This window comes from Hemibagrus wyckioides, linkage group LG06 (genome assembly GCF_019097595.1).
Source record: "Hemibagrus wyckioides isolate EC202008001 linkage group LG06, SWU_Hwy_1.0, whole genome shotgun sequence".
NCBI classification, from domain to species: domain Eukaryota; kingdom Metazoa; phylum Chordata; class Actinopteri; order Siluriformes; family Bagridae; genus Hemibagrus; species Hemibagrus wyckioides.
The window spans coordinates 30,064,791-30,090,497 of record NC_080715.1 but is presented as its reverse complement, the minus strand read 5'-3'; the positions used below and the strand labels follow the sequence as shown (position 1 = coordinate 30,090,497).

The window sequence follows — 25,707 nt, the reverse complement described above, 5'->3', positions numbered from 1 at the left end:
TCAGATTCTTGGACAAGCTGGTGACCAAAAATAGTCAAGAACTATAAGTGAATTTGCATTAGTTAGTGTGACTGGATCTGACTGAATCCTTACTTTACAGGATTGATGCTGTAGGAGAAAATGTAAGTAAGCAGTAGAAAAAAATGATATATAATGATGAACATGACTCATATTTGGGCGGCTGGGGATCATCTTCAATCTTCTGTCAGCACTCTGTTTTGTTCAGGGTCATGGCACAGGGTGGGATACCAGTCTATCACACACACTGACAAACACTCATTCACACTTAGGGCAAAATATAGTAGCCAATAGATGTTTTAGGGAGGTGAGAGACCACCTGAGTACAAAAGGAAAGCACGTGAAAGTCTGTATATAACACACTTGGCAATACTTGTGAGGTTAAGGGTTATGTACTCTCTCACCTCAAGCCAGGAACACACATCTCTATCGCTCATGGCCTTCATCTGGCCCTCATCCCTAAACTCGTCCATCATGCAATCCATCAGGTTCATCAGGGAGCGTGCCAGGTTGGTGTCGGTTGTCGGAGACAACTCCTTATGTAGGTCATAAAACAGAAAGAGCAAGAGGTCAGATCTCTCTTTTATGAAGAACTATGCTTGGAGGTATCACTGACCCAAAAATGTGAAGATGAAATATTTATTTCACTTAAAAGTCTGGGTAGGCTTCAGCTAAAATGCTCACTATAGTTTTTCTTAAACACATTTTCTTTAAAACATGGATATGTAACATTTCATTACTGAAAGCTGGTGGGATCAGAGAGCATTATGCTTTATGATTGCTTACAGGCCTCCATTTCAGTGCTTTACTGTAAACATTTTAGACAAATGTGACATTAAATAGATCATTGCTGAACACCGGAGGCAATCCAAACATTATGACAAAGAAATAATACTAAGATTTTGTCGTTAAAAATAGTTGTACACAGTAACTAACATCAGAACAGTACACAGAGAAACAGCTGAAGTGTGTCACTGTAACTCTGACCAAAAAAAAAAAGATCAGGACAAAATGTGCTAAGGCTGTGAGGAGACATCGTTTTGTGTCTTTTAGTGCAATTGTCAGAACAGGATAATGGAATTCAACGTGGGGGGTCTTTTATTTAGTAAAATGCTATAGTGTAATAAATAAATAAAGTCTTAAAAGAGAGAGAGAGAGACAGACAGAGAAAGAGAGACAGTAAATGACTGTTTATTAAAGCTGTAATTTATGTGAGAACTGGAATTAATATGTCTGATGTTCCACAATTTAAAATATGACTATAAACCTATAAACCTATAAACATTTGTTAAATTCAAAAATTAAACATCGTAATTATTGGCAACTCACTGTGGTATAATCGGAATAACGTGCTATTTTCTGTAAAAATCAAGCAGGATAACACCCTTCTGGGTTGCATTATTTTTGTTGAACAGAACAATATACGGTGTTTCATGTGTGTATGTTACAGGAAATCCCTACACACCACTAAAAATACAAGTCCTTACTGTTCCCAACAACATAGAGAACTACAAATAGATTATTTCATTTTCCAAGCTAAAGATTTAGGCCACCAAAAGTTCTGGAGGAATAAAGTCAGCACTGATTTATGTGCTAATCTGTGTAAGCACCTTGGTCCCTTTGCGGATGAGCTGCAGGCAGGTGGGCAGCATGCGGTCGAAGAGGCCGGTGATGAGGTCTCTCTGCATGGAGCTCAGTGTGGACGGCAGGGTGTTGAGCCAGGAGATCATTAGTGGCCTCCAGCCCAGCATATGAGGCTCCATGTAGATCATACCGCAGCGAGACACCTGCACACAAACACCACCCATTCTCAAACTGCCACATTTAAAAGTACACAGATTTCCTCTGTAGCACTTTGTAGTTTATGGACCTGTCATTATTTTTATGCTAACTGGTCTATAATGCTGTGATATGGTGCTGATATAGGTCTTTCTTTCTCTCAGGAGGCTTGAGCTGGAAATAACGATGGACTGTTTCTTTTACCACCCAGCGCTTATAGCTTATAATTTAACGTTCAGCATAAATCTACAGAATTTGCATTTCATAGCACAAGGACCCTGGACCTGTGACCTGATGTAACACTTTCCTCAGATAATAACAAAGCAGATTTTCTGTAGAGGCATTGTTTACAGCATCTGTAAAAGCAAGTGTCATTTTAATGATTTAAGCCCTTTAAATCCACAATTGTCTGCTTAGGTTTTACAGTTTATCACCACGATAATATAACTAGGGGTTTCTAGTAGAAGGATTAAGTATTTTCTTGAGGAAGATTCACATTCTTAACATAATGGAAAAAGCCTTGGACAAAAATGGACAAAATCAGGCAACTTACATAATGGAAAAGCCTTTTTTTATGACTGCCATTTCTTTCTATTCTTTTTACTCTTTGCTGCTGGTGGAACAGGTGCAGAGGTCCTCAGAGGGTGAAAGCATAACGAACAGCTCGTTATAACAGCCCTGTTCCATCAGTGAAATGAATGTCACATATTTTTGCACCTGTAGTAGCTGAATTTGAATAAATGATGGTGGAGTAGGAGCACAGATGTGGGACTTTGGGACTCAGAAGGATCTAGCGAGGACCTTACTGAGTTTACTAGCTTGATAGCTGAATTGGAATCGAGTAACACTGAAACAATGTGGAATGAGGGGTTGGAAAGTTGGAATGAGAGCCGGTGAGATTTGAAGAAAGAAGTCTGTGTGTGTGTGTGGTGTGTGTGTAAGAGAGAAAGAGCAAGAGAGAATAAAATGAGGAGAGACAGAGAGAAGAACAAGAGAGAAGAAGACTCTTCATGTTGCAGCCATATCCTTTCATTTTGTGTCACAACACACACATTTTCACATTTTTCTATCTCAGCTCTCCTGAAGGAAGAAACGCACTGCCTCTAATCAATACCGACTTTAATCCGATACCAGAGTCTGCATAACACACACACACACACACACACACACACTGTTTCACCCTTTCCCCTTATAAAGACAGCCATGAACATTTTGAACATCATACATTTCCTTATTTCACATCTTCATCACTTAATTCAGACCTTCAGTACAAATCTGATCAAATTCAGAACATTAATGTTCCTGGTCTTGATTCAGTCAGTGGTTATATCGTTGGACTGCTGATCGGAAGCTCATGAAGTCAATAATGTGATTAATTGTAATTTAAATCTAATTGTTTCAAGCATGGCAGCACGGTGGCTTAGTGGTTAGCATTGTTGCCTCACAGCAAGAAGGTCCTGGGTCCGAATCCCGGGTTCGAACAGCCAGGGGCCTTTCTGTGTGGAGTTTGCATGTTCTCCCCGTGCTTGTGTGGGTTTACTCCGGTTTCCTTCCACAGTCCAAAAACATGTACATTAGGTTGATTGGTAATTGTAAATAGCCCGTAAGTGTGTGTGGTTGTTTGTCTATATGTGGCACTGTGATGGACTGGCGACCTGTACCCCTGCCTTTCACCCAATGTGTGCTGGGATAGGCTCCAGCAGATTCTCGTGACCCTAATTAGGAATAAAGCAGGTATAATCAATATATGGATGGATGTTTCAAGCATCATCCATACATAGTTAAAAAAAAATGAGGGGGAAAAAGCCTTAAAAATGTGTCATGTATTAATGAACTGAACAATAATTTTTTTTTCTCCAAACTTTGATGAAAGGTTTTGTGCAGAGTGAGCTGGCATTTGAGTTTCTGAAAGCCACTGTAAGCATGTCATTATAGATGAAGAGTGTGAGAGAAAAGAGGGATTGCTAATGGATTTGACAGGCTTGCTGGTTAAAACCTACCACATACCAGAGAAAATCTGATTTGTAGTCTTTTTTTTTTTTACCTAAACATCAAAGCGCAAATTTGCATATGCCGTGCCATTTTTCTGCATCCATGATGAGTAAATAGAGGGATTCATTTTCATCTTATTTCATCATATTTACATCAGAAACAAGTGGTAGCTGACGGCAACATCCAAACAATGTTTCAGGTTCAAATATTGAATCACTGCAGCAAACAAATGACTCTGTTGACATCTAGAATTTCTTTTTGTTGGTTTTTTTTTCCAGCTTAACCTGTATCTTGATTTTCCCTAATTATGATCTTATATTCTTTGCTAATTTCAAACCTTAGGCCACTATCAAAGCTCCTCTTTATCTCCATGATTTTAGAAAAGGTTACAATTCAGGACAAAGATCATACAGGTATAAAAATCATAGTCATGAAATCTTTCTGTCAGGGTTAAGTCCTCAGCGCTGGTTAAATGACTTAACTTATTTCTGGTTTCTGATCACGAGCTGATCATTGCCTGTATTACTCAGTGCAGCTTCTAATACCATCGATCACAATATTCCTCTAGGCAGAAACAAAGGAAATGACTTTTCCTATCAGATCTTATCAGATTGACCGTTATCAGTTTTTTAATGGTGATTTCATATATACGCATACAAAGGTTTGGTGTTCCACAAGGCTCTGCCCTAGCCTATTTCTTTATTTCTTTATTTTTTTTAATCTATCTATACAATACCTGGGTGGAATTACTCATAAACATGATATTAGGTTCCATTGATATGTTGAAGACACACTGATGTCCCTTTCAGCAAAGCCAGATGTCAGACAAATGGTGCCCTGTATTAATACCTAGATAAATAAAATCTACAGCATTTTCATACAAAACCCCCAGGTGTAGAATCATTTTTCAATTCATGTTCAAAGCTCAGACAATCTCAATTTTTATTCTGGTGAAATCAGACATTTCATTAAATACCTTTTTTCTTAGGTAAAGAGGATGCAGATGTGGGGAATTTAGGAGCAGAAGGTTATTAGAAACTCCTGATGTGACCATAAAACCTGTCCCTTCTATCCGATCTGTTCTTCTATTCACTATATGCATATACATACATTCCAGCTCCTTTCTGCCCTTGCTCTATATGACTGTTTAGTATAATGATCAAAATCCCAGTATCTGGTGTCAGCCAGTGAAGGACAGGTTTGAGGTTTGGTTCACGAAAGAATTATAGTACAAGTAATTTGAGTATGTAACATAATTTACTAAGCAGTTAAGAAACCTTTTACAGCTTAGCATACTGAGAAAACAGATTATTAGTATTATAAATGTAGCCTTAAGGTCTCTCACCGTAGCGGGTGAAGCCACCTCCAGGTCCATGGGTTCGAAGATGAGGCTCATTTGTGGAGACATCTGGATGATCTCACCGCTCATCAGGCACAGTTTCTTATTGTCATCAAGCACTGTGTTCATGTTCTCAATCCACACTGCATCCACAGGGCCATCAAAGATCAGCCACTTCCTGTCTGGTGTCTGAAGAGATATTATGGTTATATGCTATATTATATTATGGTTCAGGAATGGTTTGATGAGCACAACAACAAACAAATCCGATCCATGGAGGCCCCACCTCGCAACTTACAGGACTTGCAGGAACTGCTGTTATTACTGCTACTACTGCATAGCTATAGCTACTACTGATACCACAGCACACCTTCAGGGATCTAGTGGAGTCCATGCCTCAATGGGTCTGGGCTGTTTTGGCAGCAAATGGGGACCAACCCAATATTAGGCAGGGGTTCATAATGTTATGGCAGCCAAAACTAGGCTTGCCTGTTATTTTTATAACACTAATTAGATTTCCACGTGTGGGAAGTGAGGGGAATCATTATTATTTAGTAAATGAACCAGAATTTTAACGTAAACTGCGATTTTAAGGTAAACCTAACATCATAATTGTGCATTGACAATTGAAAAGAATCACATAAGATGATTTACAAAACTGGATTGAAGATATCCAATTAAAATGAACAGTATTTTTATTATAAGGAATTATTAGTTACTTATAGCCAGGCACCTTTCTGTTTTTTTTTGTGTGTGAAAGTATGAAATATAAGTTTAAGTGCAAATTGCAACCACTTAAATGCCTATAATGGCACACCTGAGATGTGGCAAAGGCTCTGTAGCTCATAGCAAGTATGCCGTCTGACCACTCATGTGAGACAGGGTCGAATTGACCGTACAGCTGACCCATGGTGATGGACTTGGGGTTGATAACGGTGATCTGAACCTTGTTCTCATCCATTAAGCCCTGCATAGGAGAAAAAAGATGGCATTGATGTTATTATCAGACCATTAGTAAAATGATCTACATTTTATGTATCACATGGTTAGAAGATTTTACCATATACATTTTGGATGTTGTGAGATTAAGTGTCTGGTGTTTTCCCCAATAATGTGGATCATGATAGCAATGATTTCTCTACTTAAAGGGATCATTCCAGAGTGGCATTCAGTCTCCATCATAATCATGAAAATTCGATCCTATATCTATAATCTCTAATATACTGTGAGTAAAAAAAATAAGTGACGTCATCCAGTGTTCCATCTTTGATCTGAATATCCTGTTTGCAAGCTCTGGTCCTCTTTATGCTGTGTGATTCGTGCAAATGCTGTCAGCCCATGAAACACATTATTAATTTATATAATAATTTTTGTTTTTGATTGTTTTTTTAGACATGATGGAAAAATTGACTTAATCAGTTCGACAAACATACACTGATCAGACATAACATTATGACCACCTAATATTGTGTTGGTCCCTATTTTGCTGCCAAAACAGCCCTGACCTGTCATGCACTGTGTATTCTGCCCTTTCTATCAGAACCAGCATTAACTTCTTCAGCAATTTGAGCAACAGTAGCTCATCTGTTGGGTAGGACCACTTTTGATAGATAGTGACCACTGCAGACCGGGAACACCCGACAAGAGCTGCAGTTTTGCAGATGTTCTGATCCAGTGGTCTAGCCATCACAATTTGGCCCTTCGTCAAACTCAAATCCTTACACTTGCCCATTTTTCCTGCTTCTAACATCAACTTTGAGGACAAAATGTTCACTTGCTGCCTAATATATCCCACCCACTAACAGGTGCCATGATGAGATCATCGGTGTTATTCACATCACCTCTCACTGCTCATAATGTTATGCCTGATCAGCGTACACTGAAAAACTTGGAATAGATTTTTCTAACAGGTGCAAATGGAAGAAGACATTTACTTTTACCCTAGCGTATTGTGTTTTACTAATTTATATTGAATGATAATTTGTAGCATGAGTGTCATAATCAGCAATGCTTCCACAGATTCTGACATCTGAAGGCGAAGTATTTGCTGTCTTCTCAAACAAGGAAGCAGTGTTGTGAACAGAAAACCATAACACGTGAAAACGTCCAGCATATCGGACAAAATCTTTCAACACGAAGAGAAAAAAACAGTATGTCAGAAATCATGATAATGCTGTGGTTGAACATGAGAATCAGAGGAAGGCGGAATCATGTTTCGTTGTGTTAAGGAGTTGTAGATGTAAACATATGTCCAAATTTGCCCTGTTGGTGGTCATACAAGGCTTGAATGTTGTATTCCAAAAGTTCTATTATGAAGCATTCTATGGGCCATAATTGACTCCTTTGTGAATTTCTACATACAGTTCCAGTAGTGTGTCTACACTCTATAGGTGCTTGGCCCCGTAAAAATGAAAAGTTGCTTGATTTTATCTGTGTAAAGGATTCAGATGGAGCGAGTCTGTAATTAGGTAATGGTGTGCACCTGCTCTAGTTTCCCTCTTTCCCATCTTTCCATGCACTTCTGTTTGGCAGTATGATTTTGTGAAAGGAAGCCAGCGTTTCTGGCAATGATGTGAAGTGGAAAATGAGTTTTGTTAATTATATTTTAAAACATTGAGACAGCCAGTACCTTAAACCAGACATGTAATAACAATACAATTGGTTAGGGCTGAGATTAGAACTCAACCACTTGCTAAGGTTTCGTGATCATGAATTAGCTTTTTATTCATAAATCTAATAATATCGTCTGTGTCTCTACAGGTATAGCATTTGTATAAAGGGGGGGTGGAATTACATTAGCAGTGTTATTGCTAACATTCAGTTCAGGTTGGAAAGGAGCTGTAATTAGGCAATTGTGTGCAGCTGCTGGTTTCTTTCAGTGCTTAAGAGTCTCTTCTGTTTGCCAGGAGACTTTTGCAAAGTGGTGTGAATTATCGTTAGGAAAGTGGCAGTCGGTAAAACAAACACAAAAAAAATTCTTACAGATTTAGTGGGTTGAGATTTTGGTGAGGATTTTTATGCCATCATTGATTTTTTTGTTGTTTTTTTTTTTTTTAGTTCTGACCAACAAATGCATTTTCTAGACATTGGACATGTGGTTGAATCAGGGTCAATGCTAAGCCCTGTTTTGTTTTTATTAGATTATGCCAATATTTTTACGCAGATTATCTTCAAGCAGAAAATATACTAAATTATATTTTTTTGTTTGACCAATAAACTATAACAGCAACCTCTTGGCTCAGTGAGGGGTTGACCTTACTTGAATATTTAATGGTTTTGAGTTTGCAAAGAGCCATTACTTAAAATGCACATAGAGGATGCTTTTTCAAGTCAAGTGGAAATAAACACTCTCCAGACATTCTTCATGTGAGCAAGATAACATGAATGACATAATTCGTTGTTATGAAATCCGCTGTGTTCTCCTTAGAAATCTTTAGGTTTTGCTCTCGTATTTGTTACCACTTCCTCCATGTTAGTGCTGTGACCTGGACTTGAAAGTGGGGCCACATCAAGAGTGCAGCTCTGCTTTGAGATTCATGTACTAAATCTGCATTTTATGTCTCTTGACATGTGGGTTATGCTGCTTGTACTGCTTTGGCCCATTCTCCGAATTCCTTTTGAGGTGGAGGCTGAGAGATGATGTGTGGATCCTTGGTCTGCCCACACTTTTTCACAGCTGCTTGAGAAATGGAGTTATTTGGAAGCTGGGATCAGTTTGAGTGAGGGATAAAATTTACAACATGGCACATGATCTGAGATTTGATCTCTCACATATTTGCATGTGCAGGTCTGAACAAGCATTTCTTATTCATTAGGTCACGGCATTATTGCCGTCAGATGTTATTTCTGGGCACGGTGGTTTATTTTGAATTAAAGATATGACAAGACTGATGTGCAGACAATGATGCAATGTGGCAAAGAAATCAGAAATGGTTATACGGGCACTCTTCTGTTATACAATTGAGGATTATGTCACATATTCTAGCTGTAGTGGATAGGAGATTTTTTGCCTTTTTACAATGTATGTATTTCAACATTGGCATGATAAATTACAAAAGGGAAAGAAGACTACTTTTGTTAAGAGTTGATGCAGCTGGTGAAGTGTTGGTCAACTCTGGAATTAGTGGTGCCCATTAAGGGAATGGGCAAAAACGGCATCAAATAAAAGTCGAACACAATTTCAATTTTGAACTCAAACAATATAAGTTCATTTGCACAAACACAGAAACATGTGTAACAGATGTAGAAAAGGTTTCAGATAAATTCTAACTTCATTGGCATTCATCAACATCATCATCCATCAACATAAGCATTCTACCTCCAACCATTCAAATGCAAAGGACAGTTATGGAGGCAATGTATTTCCATTTCACTTTTTCTGCGGATGTATTTGTAGGGAGGATTCATTTCCAAGAAAAAGATAAAGTGAGCCATGAGTCCACATCAGATTTCAACTGAAATAAGTACTAAGCAGACTAAGTGCATTGCATTAATACCCCAACAACAACAATAATACAGTTTCTGGATTTTAATCCTATTGAATTAAATATGGTAGTCAACATAACAGCTTGAAGTTTTCTGTCTAGAGAATATCCTATACAACCTTCTTAACAAGGTTGAGATGTCAGAGCACTATAGTATAGTCTATTATTATTGTACACAAAACCGCAATATTACGTTTTATAGATACGTTATAATGGAACTTTCAGCTTTCTGTTCATTTCAGAGATGTCTACGAGGAAAAGTAGCATGAGGTCACCTTGTATTTCTGGGCACAATTAAGAAAAATCGGGTTACCTTCTCGCAGATATCGTTAAAGGCGGCGGCGAGGACTCGATAGGTGCTAGTCTTCCCTCCGAACGGCTCTCCCACCAGCATGAAGCCGTGACGAACGATCATCATCTCAAAAATCTGCAGGATCTTCTCGGCAAAGAAATCGGTCACCTGCAGGTTCATCTTCTCACTGTTCTCTTTAATGGCCTCCAGCAGGATGCTATAGTCTGCTTTTGGGAGCTTTACTCCAGGAAAAAGATCTGAAGTGATTCCCTAGAGGGGATTAGCCCAGTAATGGGAGAAAAGAAAAAAGATGTGAGATGGTCAGAAATTAAAATCTGAATTCTGGACATCAGTAGTAATTATTAAGCATCTCATTTTAATGTTTTCATCAGCACACCAAATTATTTAAATTTTACTAAAAAAATGTATTACCTCAAACAATGGCAGATTATGAGTGTAAATATTTATAAAATTAAAATGATCAAGTATAAATATTTTGAATATGGACAAATTAATCCCCTAATTTTAATTATTAGAGATTATTCTAAATTAAATTATTATTCAGCTTATTTGATTTGACACTTTTCATGCTTATTTTATTGACAGCTTATTTTCTTCTTTTTATAATAATAATAATAATAATAATAATAATAATAATAATAATAATAATAATAATAATAATAATAAAACTGACCATAGAGCAGGGCTTAAAATTTGATTTGGAGGGAAAAAAAGTCTAAAAATTGGTTTAATAATCACATTTGGTTTATAGGAAATACTGAATAAATCTAACAACACTCAAGATATTTTCACTTGTTAAGGGTGTGGCTTTCACACTGAGTGACAGTTTGGCATTGGTAACATTTTAAAATTGAATTTTCACATTTCACAAAACAAAATAAGCGGAAGAGATGACTAATTTTTATTCAAGAAACCATTTTACCTCAAACAGTGGCAGATCATGGGCCAAAAATTTGGGAAGGTTAACATCGATGATGGACCTCAGCAGAAGAATGTCCTCGTTCTCCTCTGGAAACTTCAGCTGTGACATTTCAAACACAGGGTCAGGATGTGTAACAGGAAGACATGGAGAAAGCAAACGGAAAAGGAAAGCCTTCGAAATGAAAGCCTCATCACACGTATACCACTTTGATGTCTTTTGAGGAAAGTCTCATTCACACACTCCTGTTGTGGGATTTATTTTTTATTTTTTTGCTCATTCTTTACCACCGCTGCCATTTACAAGTTGAGCCCAGGAGGCTAAGAGCGCATGCATCTTCACTCCACAAGTCATTTTGCGACAGGACAAAAGGGTGCAGTCCCGAGTGTGGTGGTGCAGGAAACAAATTGCTATCGAAATGGCATGAGTGCATTCGTTTTCAGAAAGCTGCATAAAAAGATACCATGCTGAAATGGGGAAAATAGTCGAGGGAAAAGCGAACGGTCTGGAGGTCAGTAACATTTCCTAAGGCCCTAAAATCATCCTGAACTCCATTTTGGATGGCTTGAGTGCTTTCTTTACAAAAAGGAGCACGATAGGAGTGACATGAGGATTTTTAAAAAAATACTGAGCACATAAGAAAAATAAGGTTAAAGGTCATCTCGCAAGGGTCTTTATTAGGATACACAGGTTTGTAGAAGTGCTTTCTCGCTCTACACATCCATGGAGACCCATAAGTGAAAGATACTTCTACTTGCTGTTTCACTTTTTTTTTTTTGGTTGGTTTTGAGCCAAAAAAAGAACAAAAATGAGAGGAAGAGGGAGGGTAGTGAGAATTTTAGATGAAGCATAAACCCTCTGCTCTTTTGGCCCTCTCTAATGTTATATTAAAAGATGACTTTAAGGAATGGAAGAGGAACTGAGCTAACAGCATCCCGAAAGACAATAAGAATACGTTTACATGTGTAATGTTTTTCTGGAGCCCAAAACCACTTGGCAAAGATAAACATACAAAAAAAACTAAAATAGTGATACATCAAAGGCAGCTGGAAGATGAAGGAAAGAACAGAAATGCAAATGAAGGCACAAAAGCATGTGAATAGGACATGAAAGAAGCTTTGGAAGATTGTCACCAGGTCTATTTAAAAAAAAAATAAATTAATAAAATAAAAATAAAAATAATTAAATATAAAAATAAGATGCATGTTCAATTGATCACTAAAAAATATACTTATTTAATTATTTTAATTTTCAGATTAGTAAATCTTTGAAGATAATAAAAACCAAATGTCACCAGTTCAGTAGAAAAAAATAAAAATAAATTGTGATTATACTTGAATTGAGCTAAACGTTAATGAATCTATACTTTGAAGTTCCACTTCTTTGTACAGTTCATCAGGAGGGAAATTCATTTGGTTGCTCTGTTCAGCAACGTAGGAAATATGTCTCCAAAATCGACGTAAAAAAAAAAAACAACCAGGATAAAATCAGTCTGAAAAAATTGTTATATTGTCTTTTCCAGGTTGCCCAATCCAGGTTGGGAAAAAAATATTCAATACAGAAGTGAAGACTCTTGCTAGTTTTGACTTCTCAAGTCATTTTAAATGTAAACTGTCACCTAGTGTATAGATCTCCTGAGCATCCAGAATCACTCTGAAGCCAGAATTTGGGGGTTAAAAAACAAATGGTGTAGTAAATGCAGTTACAGTATGTGTATAGTTTTAGTAAGAAATAAAAATGATATTTTGAACATCCTGATGGTTAAAGTACCTTCAAGTTTCCAGCAGCGGTCAGGACGGATTTGACGGCCCTCATGCCGTAATCGTAGTGGCACTGAGAGGACAGCTGCTCGGAGCAGAGGCGATACGTGGCCACAATCTTCACTGAGAGAGGACGAGCGGTTACAAAACCGCAAGAGTAGAGCACGATCTCTGCGATCAGGGCGTAGTCAGGAACCATCATGGCCACGGTGCGGAACAGGGCCTGAGGCAATGATTGGAGAGATGAGCATGTCAAGAGTTCTACACTGACCATCTTTAAGTCAATACAGACATCTGCATTATGGATAAACATGCTTCCAACAATAATTTAGTAATAATACTTCAATAATTTGTCTGCCCTCATCTTTTCTTTCCCTTCCATATATACATGTATATGCATACTGATCAGCCATAACACTATGAGCAGTGAGAGGTGAAGTGAATAACACTGATTATCTCCTCATCATGGCACCTGGTAGTGGGTGGGATATATTAGGCAGCAAGTGAACATTTTGTCCTCAAAGTTGATGTGTTAGAAGCAGGAAAAATGGGCAAGCTTAAGGATTTGAGCGATTTTGACAAAGGGCAAAATTGTGATGGCTAGACGACTGGATCAGAGCATCTCCAAAACTGCAGCTCTTGTGGCGTGTTTCTGGTCTGCAGTGGTCAGTATCTATCAAAAGTGGTCCAAGGAAGGAACAGTGGTGAACCGGCAACAGGGTCATGGGTGGCCAAGGCTCATTGATGCACATGGGGAACGAAGGCTGTGTGATCCGATCCAACAGACGAGCTACTGTTGCTCAAATTGCTGAAGAAGTTAATGCTGGTTCTGATAGAAAGCTGTCAGAATACACAGTGCATTGCCATTTGCTGTGTATTGACAGCAAAAGGGGGACTAGGTGGTCATAATGTTATGGCTGGTCGGTGTATATATTTATCATTTTACAAATCTTGTTAATGCTAATGATTAGTTAGTGAACTCTATACTTATTTTGAACTCTATAAACTGATGCTGCCTGGAAGCCCCGCCTCTTTCTCTTCATCTCATGTGCTCTCTTGTCTCATGCCTCGTTTTTAAAATTTATTTTAGAAAATGAGTACCAATATCTAAACTGATCTGTTTCACATTCTGGTTCCTGAATGTATTTTGTTTACAATATTTACAATTTTAAAGATCATTACATTACATCTTCAATCATTACATTTTAATACATTTATTTTTTTAGTCTTTTTTAGTTTATTTGGCATTCATCCCCCCTAAACTTGTTCTATTTATTTTTCTATAATGGAACATTCATTCAAAATACTACGTCCACACCTTTTTTGTGCAAGGATAGTGCAATAGAGCTGAACAGTATTCAAAAACAAGTTAATCTCGTGAAATTTAAAAACAGAATTGTTCTAAAGCTTCAGCGGTTATACAGTCTGCTTAAAGATTAAACCTTGTTAATCCAGTAAACATTAAAGCTTGTTAATCCAGTAAGAGTTTAATTGAGTTGAGAACACATGCTACTTCAGGAAAATTCAGGAAAATTTATTTGAGCGAGTGCCAACGGCTCAGCATGCCACATGCCTCAGGTTATGTCCCCCACCCTGCGGATGTCTCCATGATATTACTATGAGGGCCATGAGCTCCACTTTGTATCAAATCTTCAGCCTTTGAAACATGGATGATTGAGCTAAAAGCCAGGTCTGTGAGGTGTTTAGTTATTAACAGATGTGACTGGCTTGTGTAACAGCCTCATATGGAGTTTTCTCACTCAGTGTCATGTTATACCTTCAGGTTATCAGGTAGCTCGGAGCGACCGGCGTATCCTGGGTTCATAGTGATGAAGACAGCACAGGACGGGTTGAGCTTTAACTCCGTACCCTCGAACATCAGCGTCTCGACATGATCTGCGATCCCTACGTGGCAACAGAGATTTCTTAGGACTTCTGGAGAGCATTAACAGACAGAATGCTAATGGAGCTAAATTATTGATTTGAATGGGTGTATAATTAGTATAATCTGTTTCTAAATGCAGCCTTCGTCTCATCCGACTGTCCGTTTAATTATCACTGAAGTGAGTCAGATCTTTAAAAAAAACACTGATTTCCATTATTCCTGACTCTAGTGTCTAGCGAGAGAGGAAACATATTGTACAATTCAACTGAACTTTCATGATTTTAAGGTATCCTTATGGTCACTTAATGACCATTTCATTTTGACACGAACTCTGAACGGATGCAGGCTAAGTGCCTTAAATTAACCATGAACTGAAGTGAGAGTAAACAATCAGCATGACATTCTTTCTAGACAAAATTAGTATTCATTTAATCCATAATATCACTTTTTAATAGCAGCAGAAGGACTTCAAATTGTTGAGAGCCACTGAGTGATGTAAGGAAAGGCTTAATAACCGCTTTTATTCGGTTATATCTTTTTTTGACGTTCACCGATTGCTCGGTTCAGCACAAAGCATCACAGATGGTCCCAAAGAAGTCCAACATCCTCATTCCGAATGAGGATATCAACATAACTCTAGAAATTGATATACAGATTAGTGTTGCATTCATTGATCCTATTTAAATTGTGTATGCCTGATCGTATATAATGCGCCCACACACACACACACCTCTCTGAATGGTGAAAATTTGTTGCGCCACCACAGACAGCACCTCCAGGTCAATGCGGTTGAACTCGTCAAAGCATGCCCACGCGCCACAGGATAGCAAGCCCTACAAGAAGCAGATAACAGCCATCAATCAAAAAAATTGTACATTCTGATCTGTAAAACGTCAATGTCTCAACGTTTGATGTGTTTATCGCTTTTGCTCCTTTGGCCCTTTCTATTCTAACAAGCGAAGACTTGAAGCTTTCCAGAACAGACATAAGAGTAGTTGTTTCTCTGGAAAGTAACACGAAGCAAACAGTTAAATCGTATTAACAAATGAAATGGATGAAGCAATGCAAATCCTGAAAATCCCCAGTATGAGTATCTTAAAATTAAATTTCGGAGAAATGAGAGTTCATTACTTTGAAGGGATATTAAAAAAACTGTTGAGATGAAAACAAAATCCTACCCATGGCACTGTTTATGCTTCACAAATCCTTCTTTATTTACATGTATTGTATAACAGTATTTTTATTTTAATTTAACTCTATTGTGAAACATTAAGTTACATTCCTCACATAAGATAATTATGTCTTAAAAATGTAAATCAGGAAATAAAGGGGATCTTAACCTTCTGGGACATAAGACAATATTTTTGTTTGTTATTAAGCATTCCGTTTAGTTCTTTATACAATATGCCTTAATAACTTGGATTATTACGCTTATTGTTTGGTTACAGTGAGTCTTGTGTTATATAACGGTTATATAACAGGTAGCTATATGGATATATTTGTCATTTTGCAAATCCTGTTAATGGTAATGGTGCTTCATTAAATACTGTCTTTTCTTTTTTCTGCAAAATTAATATTAATATATTACTAGCTGTACAGTCGGGAGCTGCTTGCTGGCAGTGGATGAAAACCTATCACGAAAGCCTAGCTGGATGGTAGATTAGTATGTGACTCAATAATGCAATAATGTTCAGCATACAGAAAAAAAAATGCTTAAGCATCGGATGCTTAAAAATATCCACATTTCCACTGTTTTGCTGCTTCCCAAAGTGTTTAAACCAGGAATGGTGAGTTTGCCTGTCTTTTTTCAGTTCTGGATGATTAAACCATTTATCACAATTCATTTCTATGGTAAATCGTGAGCAGGGAATAATCAATATCACACATAATGCACTGAGGCATGGTACTGATCTACAGTTCTGCATGGTGATACACGGTTCACCTGGATTGTGTTTCTTATTAAAAGCTTGTTACTGGCGATTAAATCATTTCAGCGCAGTAAAACCCCACCAGCTGGTCATGCTCTCTTACTCGTCTCTTGCTTTGGAGTATGAGAAGCAGCCGTTCCGCGAGATGTGGGCTACATTTTACACCTGCGTTTTAAGTGTATGTGCTAATTCACTTTATATAGGGTGATAAAGGCAGAGTTTTGCATGCTAGCGAGAAATGGGCACAAGATGAGGTTTATGTAATTGAATGTCTGTGTGCAGCTTATAATTTGCACACACACACACACACACACAAACACAAATCTGCATAAAGGTTCCAGGTAAGCGCCCAAGTCTTATGAGCACTCTGAGAATAAAACCCTGCCTATGAACCATGACGGCTCTTACTCCTGCTGAAGTTTTAACATCTTCAGATTCGTCATCAAACAAGACAGGCTCGCCAAAGTCTCTGTTGCCATGGCGACTGCCAATGTTCTTTTCGAGCTTTTGACCACGTCGTCTCTTGAGCTTCACCTAAAGTACATCTTCATACAAATGAGCAGCAGCTTCTCGAAGCCTGTACCCCTTTTCATTTCCTTGCAAACTTCAATGTTCACATCAGCAATTAGAGCTTTTTTTGCTGATCATATATAATATAATAAAATATAATACAAAACTTGTTTCACACGCGTTTTTCTGTCCTCATTTTCTGTCAATGAAAGTGTGTGTGTGGGGGATGGGGGACTCAATACAAACGTAATTTATAATACAATTCAGACTGCAGGTTGATGTCACTGACCTTAAAGAACTTGCCCAAGGCAATGTAATCAAGACCATCCGAGCAGTTGAACACGACACACTGCTTAGCCACAGCTTTGGCTAGGTCTTTAGTTGTCTCGGTCTTCCCTGTACCTGCTGGACCTTCAGGAGTTCCTCCTAAATGCAAGTTCAGGGCTCCAAAAAGGGTTCTGGGGGAAAAAATGTAGGAAAGCTTCATGGGAATCTGGCAAATTGGTCGAAAATGAATTAACTATGTACTATGCAAAATATAAATCCCCAGATATACAAATCACAGACAAACTCAGTTTAATTAGTTTCTGCCAATCACCATCTAGGATAATTAAAATAAATAAATAGATCATTGTTTTATTTACATTATGTTATAATATTATAATTAATTTTATTTTAATATTTTTTTTATTTACCTATTACTGCATGATCAAGCTTTACATATGTAACAGAATAAATGAACTGGAGAGTTAGTTATAACTAGGAATTGTATGTTTTAATGCATTTTAATACTTTTAACCTTCTAAAACCTGTTGAAATGCATGTAAGATCATACTGTGGTGTTAAAAGTGTCCACACAAACAGACAGAAAATTATAAAACCAAACAATATCTTGTATTTATTCTCACTGTATTTGGCCTCTATTCAAAAATCCACTTTCTAAATGTCCCAGAATTTTTCAGAATGTACATCTGAAGAAACCTTTAATGTGTTGAAAAAGTACTCAGTATATCTCAAAATGGCTCTTCAGCCAGACATAGCCATATTAATGCTAAAGTAATAAAGTGTTGGTGCCGCAAATTAGATTTGGAGCTATAAACTGAAGTAGCAGTCCATTAGTGTGCAAATTTAGCTCTAATACATAATTTTTAAATCTTTTTTCCCCAACACTACAATAAACTCTACCAGTGCTAGACTTGATTTTTTTCAAGTCTGTAAATAGAATATTTGGGACTGCACAGATAATTAGATAATAAACCTGATCACATGTTTAAAAAAATACTGATTTGATGGTTTTTGCCTCCTTGGTTAATTAGTAGTAAACTAGCCAGTATTATAGATAATATATCTGAATGCATAATAAATTACTCTCATGTTTTTGATATTTTCAGTGATTGCAAGTTACCTGAGTAACAGAAAAAGCTATACACGAGTAGGATTATAACGAAATGTCTATGCAAGTGATGTTATAAGAAAGAGTTTAGTATAACATGGCATTTAGCATAACTCTGACCTGTAGCAGCGATCGGTGAGAGGGGTGATGACCAGACGTGGCGTGTTCCCCAGGTACTCGTAGCCATAAGCCAGGCCTGCGTTAATCATTTTGGTCTGAAGCTGATTCTCCTGCAAATGTAAAGAGAAACGCTGTAAAAATATGAACCGAAAAGATAGCTTTGCACAGATACTGAACACTGCACTTATATCATGGTATGGGGAGAGATATAGGCCTAAATGATATCATGAGTGTTAGTCAACCACTCACAATCCAGTAATAACGAAGCTGGCTGAGCCATTCGAAGTTGTTCTCGTCGTCCACGCCCTTGTGCACAAGCGAGGCCAAGACGTCACGAGCGTGCACGTCCAACACCAACAGTGCTCCCAGAGTCACTCGGTATCTGCCACAATATCATCAATCTGGGTGTTGTTCTGATGCAAATAAGCTTCAAGAGCCTAGGAAAGAAAAGTCAAGAAATTTCAGACAAGTAGTTTACACTGATTTTACAGTACTACACTACACTAAAGTCTACACTGATTTTACAGTGTAAGTTATCAATTACTGTTCCTTTTTTTTTTCAGTAAAATCAGCTTACAATCATTCCCAGGTCTTTCTAAAAGCCTCCCGTAAGTAAGGAAACAGAAAGAATAAGGAGAAACTGATACTAATGCTAATATTTAATTGTACCAGCTAGCTAGGTAAGCATTTATAGTTTCATACATAAGTAAGTCATAAGTAAGAAAAGTGTGTGTGTGTTATAGACCTGTGGTCCTGTTGCAATGGCTTCATGAATGTGTTTGGTCCAGTACACCTGAGACACACACAGCACTGTCTGACCTGGCCAGGCTCGTACCCAGTTGATCCGCTGCTCTTTAGGGTACGCCTCGAGTGCCTCCGCTATCACCTGCAAATCACAATGGAAAAACTATTTTACTTGGATAAAAAGACCTAAATACAATATTATTATATAGGCACTAAATCAGAACATGATATAAAATATAATTCAAAGCATTTCTTTCTTTCTTTTGACTTGAACAGCACATAAGGGTTCCTAAGGTTCCAGGAATCAATCCCAAGACTTGTACCTTGTGTAGGGACTTGAGCATGCCACTCTCCAGCTCAAAGAACCATTTCTCAACCTGGCCATGAGCTTTAGAAGTGGAGATGATGTCCAGCAGCTCTACCACCTCACCCTCGCTGCTTTTCATGTGTGTGATGTCCAGAACGTCAGTGAACACCACACTGGCAATGCCCTCGAAACACTTCTTCAGATGCGGCTGGACTCTGGTGGGAGTCGAAAGAAAACTTTCAATACAGAATAATACGGAATACAGATTCTTCTCATTCTTCTCTATGACTTTTTATTCTCTTTTTTTTTTCATCCCCTGCATGTCTATGCATGTCTGTGACAGTAATGAAGTAGTAGCCACTGGCATTCTGGTTCTGCACAAAAGACAAGCGCACTGGATAAACCTACAATATAATACAATTTAACAAATACTCAAGGCAAGTGCACACTTGTACCTGCACACTGATTATGCATAATTAGCAGGATAGAATGGAAAGGCATTCGCTAATTAAAGTGTTGTTTTTTATTCGGATGTTTGAGCGTTTATCCTAGTAAAATTAAAAAAATGGTTATATACTTAACTAAAAAATGGTCAAAGAATCTTTTATTATTAACAAAATTACAATGCTTCATTTAGCAATATGCAACCACGCTATGATGAACACTTGGTGCACTCCAAGGCCTTATCCACAGTGAGCTCCATGTAGACATGATGTGTTAAGTTTGGCGTGGAAGAACCTGACTCTGACTCAACCCCACTGAGCACCTTTGGGATGAACTGGAACATTGACTGAACCCCAGACCTCCTCACCCATCACCAGCATATCTCTTGTAGCTGAATGAATCTCTTCATCACCATCTAGTGGAAATCCCTCCCAGAATACTGGAGCTTAGCTTATTAACAGTGAAAGAGGAATAAATCTCAAAGGAGTCCAACAAACACAAATGAATGTGATGGTCAGGGGTGCACAAACTTTTGAGCATGCTGAGAAAATTCTACGACATGAAAGCTATTGCATTTTAAAAGAGACACAGAAGCAGAGCCTCCTTATTCGGTCCCCCACTTAGCCTAGCTTTCTCTGTATTCCTCTGATGGATTCCAACCCACACGAGCACTTTTCAAAATTCAGCTTTCTATAAAGCGCTGGGTTCAGTTAAATTCTCCGAAGAAATGACAGCGCAGGGAACAAAGGGATAATGTGCACATGTGTGTGTGTGTGTGTGTGTGAGAGAGAGAGAAAGAGTGACAAACGAGCCTGAGAAAAAGAGCACAATCAAACGAGCACTAGGAAGAAAAGGGAGGGAAAGAGAGACCGTGATTACGAGATTTGTGGAAGTAAAAGTCTCTGTGTCAGCGCACACATTCATTATTAAACAAATACCTTGGGTGAAATAAGACAAGGATTGCTTATCAGCTGAGGCTATGCTCAAGAGAGCCGCGCCATAGGAAGTAGGCCAGAATGTCATACGGAAAGAGATTCTATAATTAAATTCCCACAGTAAGTACAGGATTTTCAGAGGCTCAAGATGAGTTTTTTTTCCAGGGCCAAGCACAGCTAAATTGCTTTTCATGTGTCCTTGCTCCTCTGGTCCTACTGTGAATTTTGATTAACATAGTGACGGTGTTAGAAGAACAGACTGCATAACTTTAATATCACATTGTTTTCAAATTAGACTTTTCATTTTACTTGTTCATTTGCAGATTTTATACTTTATTTAATTGATAACAAAACATTTAGTACACAAATGTAACCCAATGGAATGCTATGGTATGGTAGGACATATGGCTATCAGATTATGTTCTCCAAAAAAGCTTTCCAATTCTTTCCAAATACCACATATTCTATTGATATTCCCTTAAAACTAACTATCTGTTTATATTACATCAAAACTAGCCATGAGTCTGTCCATCCATCCATCCATCCATCCATTTTCTGTATTGCTTATTCTTTGTAGGGTCAAGGGAAATCTGAATTTTATCCCAAGAGACTCGGGGCATGAAGCGTGGAATACCCTGGACACATGCCTCTGTTTGGACCAGATGAGGAAACCAATAAAACCCCATGGGGTAAACATACAAACTCCACACACATGAGTGAGCTGGAAACCAAACCCCTAGAGATGAGAGACAAGTGTTCTAATCACGAAGCCATCATACCCTCAGACAAAAGTTTACATTCCCTCAAGTCCAGCTATGAATCTATATTATTCATTCATTCATTCATTCATTCATTCATTCATTGTCTATACCCACTTTATTCCTAATTAGGGTCACAGGGATCTGCTGGAGCCTATCCCAGCACACACTGGGCGAAAGGCAGGGGTACACCCTGGACAGGTCACCAGTCTGAATCTATATTAACTGAAGCTAATTCATAGCTAATTTTGAAGGAATTTTCCTTCAAAACTAGCTATGAGCCTACATTCTATAAGGTATAAGCTATAAGCTTACATTCTTTTAAAACTATCTAAGAGTTTTGATTCTATCAAAACTAGCTATATGCTCATATTACCTTAAAAACTAGTGTAGAACCTGGATATATACTAGCTATGAGCTTACGTTCCTTCAAAACTAGCTATGAGTTTAAATTCCTTTAAAAGTACCAAGCTTCTCTAAAAACTAGATATAAGGTTCTTTCCCTCGAAACTATCCACTGGGCTATTTTTACTCAAAGCTATCTACAAATAGTCTACAAATAGTAAGGACCAGATCTTATGTCCACACAGCCCACTGCTTAGTAATAACATGTCTTTTCTCTAGGATATTCCTAGTTACTAGTCATTTTTGATAAGTAGTATTTTGGATATGTAGCACTCAAGGCTACATATTCTAGCATAAGTTCTATTTCAATTTCTTGTCCATTTGCATGATCTCCAAAGAAATTGTTCTCAAGCATTACATTACCTACAGTTTGGTTTATATTTATATAATTATTCTAAAGCTAAATGGCCTTAAAACTGCCAGCTAGACTGCAGGCAAAACACAAATTAACTGCCTTCATAAGCATGAAGGCTCCTTACATAACACCTACCCACACCCACACCCACAAAAAAAAGAGGCTATTGGGCTTTAGCAGCACGGTTCATGGTCCAACAGTTGGGTTTCAAGCTGTTACTGAAATCAAGTCTCCTCTGTTAGGACCCACTCATAAGTCCCAAGAACGAGGTCATATTTTTATGTATAGAGAAAATAAAAACGAATAAAAGAGTTTAGGTATTGACTGCTTCAATTTCAACCCAAACCAAAAAAGTGGTTTCGTCTGCTAAAAATGATGAAGCCAGGAATTGCATTGTTTTGACTGTGTAGCAAAAGTATCAATAATATATCAGACATTATAGCTTTTTTGTTCATTTGCCTAAATATCTTCCATCTTGTAAAAAGTATTTTTTTTTAAAAATGAAAGCTTCAAACTCAATTTAAAGTCTGCCAGGAAAATTTGATCTGCACTGATCTCTAAATTAATTCAATATGAGTTGATTTCTCTGCCAGATTTTAATTATAACTTGATTGAAAATGATTTTACTCCCAAGTTGAATTTAAAATGGATTTATTTATTTTTTTTATTTTTTCTTTCTTTTTTTATTGGCCCTTTTAATGGTTTCAAATAGTTATACTGGAAGCAATCCAGCACATGGCTTCAAATTAACCTACAAAATCAGATTTTTTTTCTTTCTATGAAAAAAAAAAAATCTAAATCTTTAAAAATCATTAATAGGATTCTTTTTTCTTTTTTTCAAAAAGGCAGACCAAATTGTATTGACATGACCCAAATGTGACCTTGTACCTGGTTGGGTCTTTCGTCTCGGACAGAATCTCCAGTAGCTCGTCGTTGGACAGAAAGAAGAAGCAAGGGAAGAAGAGTCTTTTCTTTTCCAAATATTTGTTCAAGCCTTTCAGGATAAGCTCCAGGAACTTGTTGCTCTTCTTAAGCTTCTCCAACATCTTCTTGATGCCCACTACAGCCAGGACATGCTTGTCCTACATCAAGAAAGGAAATGGGTTACAAAATCAGGGGTATGTGCAGATTTTTGAATACACCATTATCCATTTGATGGGCCAGGATTTGACTGATATCTTGAAAGTGTTATTTAGACATAAATCAGGTAACCCAGTGATGCCTTTCATTTGTCAACGAATTCTGTGCCTACATGTTATATTCACTCATTTAAAAACTATAACGTGTACGTGCTGACCATTATTTCTTAATATTATTCTTTGTTAATCCAATGACAAGAGGTTGTCAAATATCCTGCCTACAAATTAGATCCTCTCGTGAAGAGTCTGGGGTGTGAGCTTCTTCAGCAGCACTCAAGTATTGAGCTGATACACTAAAGCTTTTGCTGCATGTTTCTTTCTCATTGATTCTTTATATTACAGCCAGCAAACTAACACACATGCTGCCAAGAAGAAAAAAAAAAAAGTTTCCTCTCCTAGAGGTTAACTGTTAATATTTTAGATATCCATATTATTAAAAACTCAGTTTTGCAGAAGCCATAAAAAGCTGTGTGAAATGCAGTAGATAGCTACACAAATTCTTTTTTAACTGTTAAATTAGACAACATTTTGTGCAATAAAGAAGTCTTGAATGGCTTTTTTTAAGATACCACAAAGTTGATAGTGATATAATCTAAGGTTTTTTTCAACTATTGTGCAGCCTGACACTCCAAAAGAGTCGGTATTACTTTTTTTAGCCACAACTCTCTTAACTATCAGTTCAAACAACATAACAAGAGATGGAAAAGCATATGCTGTACGTTCAACACGGGCTTCCACAATCATTTCAAGTGCAGCTGTCTCACATTCGCCGCTTTTAAGTCAAAAAGGTTGTACAGCACAACAAAGGTAACTAATTCAATCCAGCCTCTGTGCAAAAGGTTGAATTAAAGGTCGGTCCTTCATCCGAGACAAAGCAAACAATTAGAAGCACTTCCTGCTCATCTGCCCTTCCTTTCTCTCTCTCCCTCTCCCTCTCTCTCTCTTTCTCTGTCTCGCTCCTCTCTGTTCATTGAAGTTTGGGAGAAACTAATAATTGGCATCTGAGCCTTCAGATTCTGATTGTTATTGATTTTCTATTAAGCACGTCTGGCTGGTTTGGAGTTGAAGACTGTGACAGATTTTGAAGTTTTAATCATCACTTTGGGATGAAACATGATTTCTGAAAAAGGGATTCTTGGAATGTGGAATGAACGGATGGTAATAACCTAAAGCCTCCTCCAAATCACCTTTTTTTTGCATAAGAAAGGTGACTCTAATGAAAGACAGTGTGGAGAGGTAAAATAGGAGTCCTGTTTTATTACGCTGGAGTCGAGGCGAGTCGAAAGGGAGCAGCTGCCTACACAAAAAAGAGGACATTAACACCCTATTTTAACTGAAGAAATCACATTTTCGACCTTGAATCGGAACAAGAATATTCAGCTTTTTATCTAGGCTTGCGTAACTGTTATTATACTCTCAGTATACATTCGAGTGAGGTGAAGAAACCTGTAAAGTTGAAAGTTTTCCATTTCCTATTGTGTTCCTTCTTGTTAATTTGTCTTCCCTGTAAGAAAGGTGGATGGAATAGTTGAATGAATGAATGAATGAATGAATGAATGAATGAATGAATGAATGAATAAATAAATAAAGCCAGCCACCATTTTTAGCTCAAGAGGGTGAGCACGTTTTTCAGACAGGGGAGAAAATCATGGAGAGCCACAAGACTTAATTAACAGGATGCGTTCAAAAGAGTCTTGTGTATTTAAACACATTTGCAGTGTTTTGTCTGGTCATATGTCTGACGGCGTGAGCTGGCTGGATTAACGGTGGAAAAAGAGAGACCCCATGTGGAGATTTCTAGGTTGCAGGTTATGTTATTGACTAAACAGCTTGGAAAAGTATGGTGCTGCATTATGGATTCAATAAAATTAAATGATCTGACTTCTGTACAATATGTATATCTAAGCTACCGTCAAATCTCATCCGTTTTATTGATTTCTGCTCTCCGTTTCTTCGTCGCTGACAGGAAATAAGTCGTAGAGTTCAGCAAAAAGAATAGACTGAAATCAGGTGATATTTAAAGAATTAAAATTCCATCCCCACTACGCATTTTCATGATGACATGCCAGGGTTGAGGCCTCCAGACAAAAATCTATCATTTCTATTTGATGGTGCTGTCTTGTGGCATTTTTTTTACTTTTCTGTCAACAGGCTATCGACGTGTCTCATTTCACAGCAGC

The 25,707-nt window shown here is 37.7% G+C and overlaps 1 protein-coding gene across 1 annotated transcript in view; it reads right to left on the bottom strand.

The window, feature by feature from the left end:
- The window catches only part of LOC131353814 (dynein axonemal heavy chain 7-like), a 42,524-nt gene that overhangs the window by 10,888 nt on the left and 5,929 nt on the right, over nucleotides 1–25,707 (bottom strand). The window contains exons 7-21 of the mRNA XM_058390891.1: nucleotides 23,277–23,470; nucleotides 19,508–19,706; nucleotides 19,276–19,326; nucleotides 18,690–18,830; nucleotides 18,441–18,550; nucleotides 17,217–17,385; nucleotides 15,220–15,322; nucleotides 14,382–14,509; nucleotides 12,615–12,827; nucleotides 10,848–10,946; nucleotides 9,926–10,174; nucleotides 5,946–6,095; nucleotides 5,135–5,317; nucleotides 1,629–1,805; nucleotides 423–554 (exon numbers count right to left, since the gene is read on the bottom strand). Coding sequence (XP_058246874.1) covers nucleotides 423–554; nucleotides 1,629–1,805; nucleotides 5,135–5,317; nucleotides 5,946–6,095; nucleotides 9,926–10,174; nucleotides 10,848–10,946; nucleotides 12,615–12,827; nucleotides 14,382–14,509; nucleotides 15,220–15,322; nucleotides 17,217–17,385; nucleotides 18,441–18,550; nucleotides 18,690–18,830; nucleotides 19,276–19,326; nucleotides 19,508–19,706; nucleotides 23,277–23,470 — 2,298 coding nt within the window. The remainder of the gene's footprint in view (nucleotides 1–422; nucleotides 555–1,628; nucleotides 1,806–5,134; nucleotides 5,318–5,945; nucleotides 6,096–9,925; nucleotides 10,175–10,847; nucleotides 10,947–12,614; nucleotides 12,828–14,381; nucleotides 14,510–15,219; nucleotides 15,323–17,216; nucleotides 17,386–18,440; nucleotides 18,551–18,689; nucleotides 18,831–19,275; nucleotides 19,327–19,507; nucleotides 19,707–23,276; nucleotides 23,471–25,707) is intronic.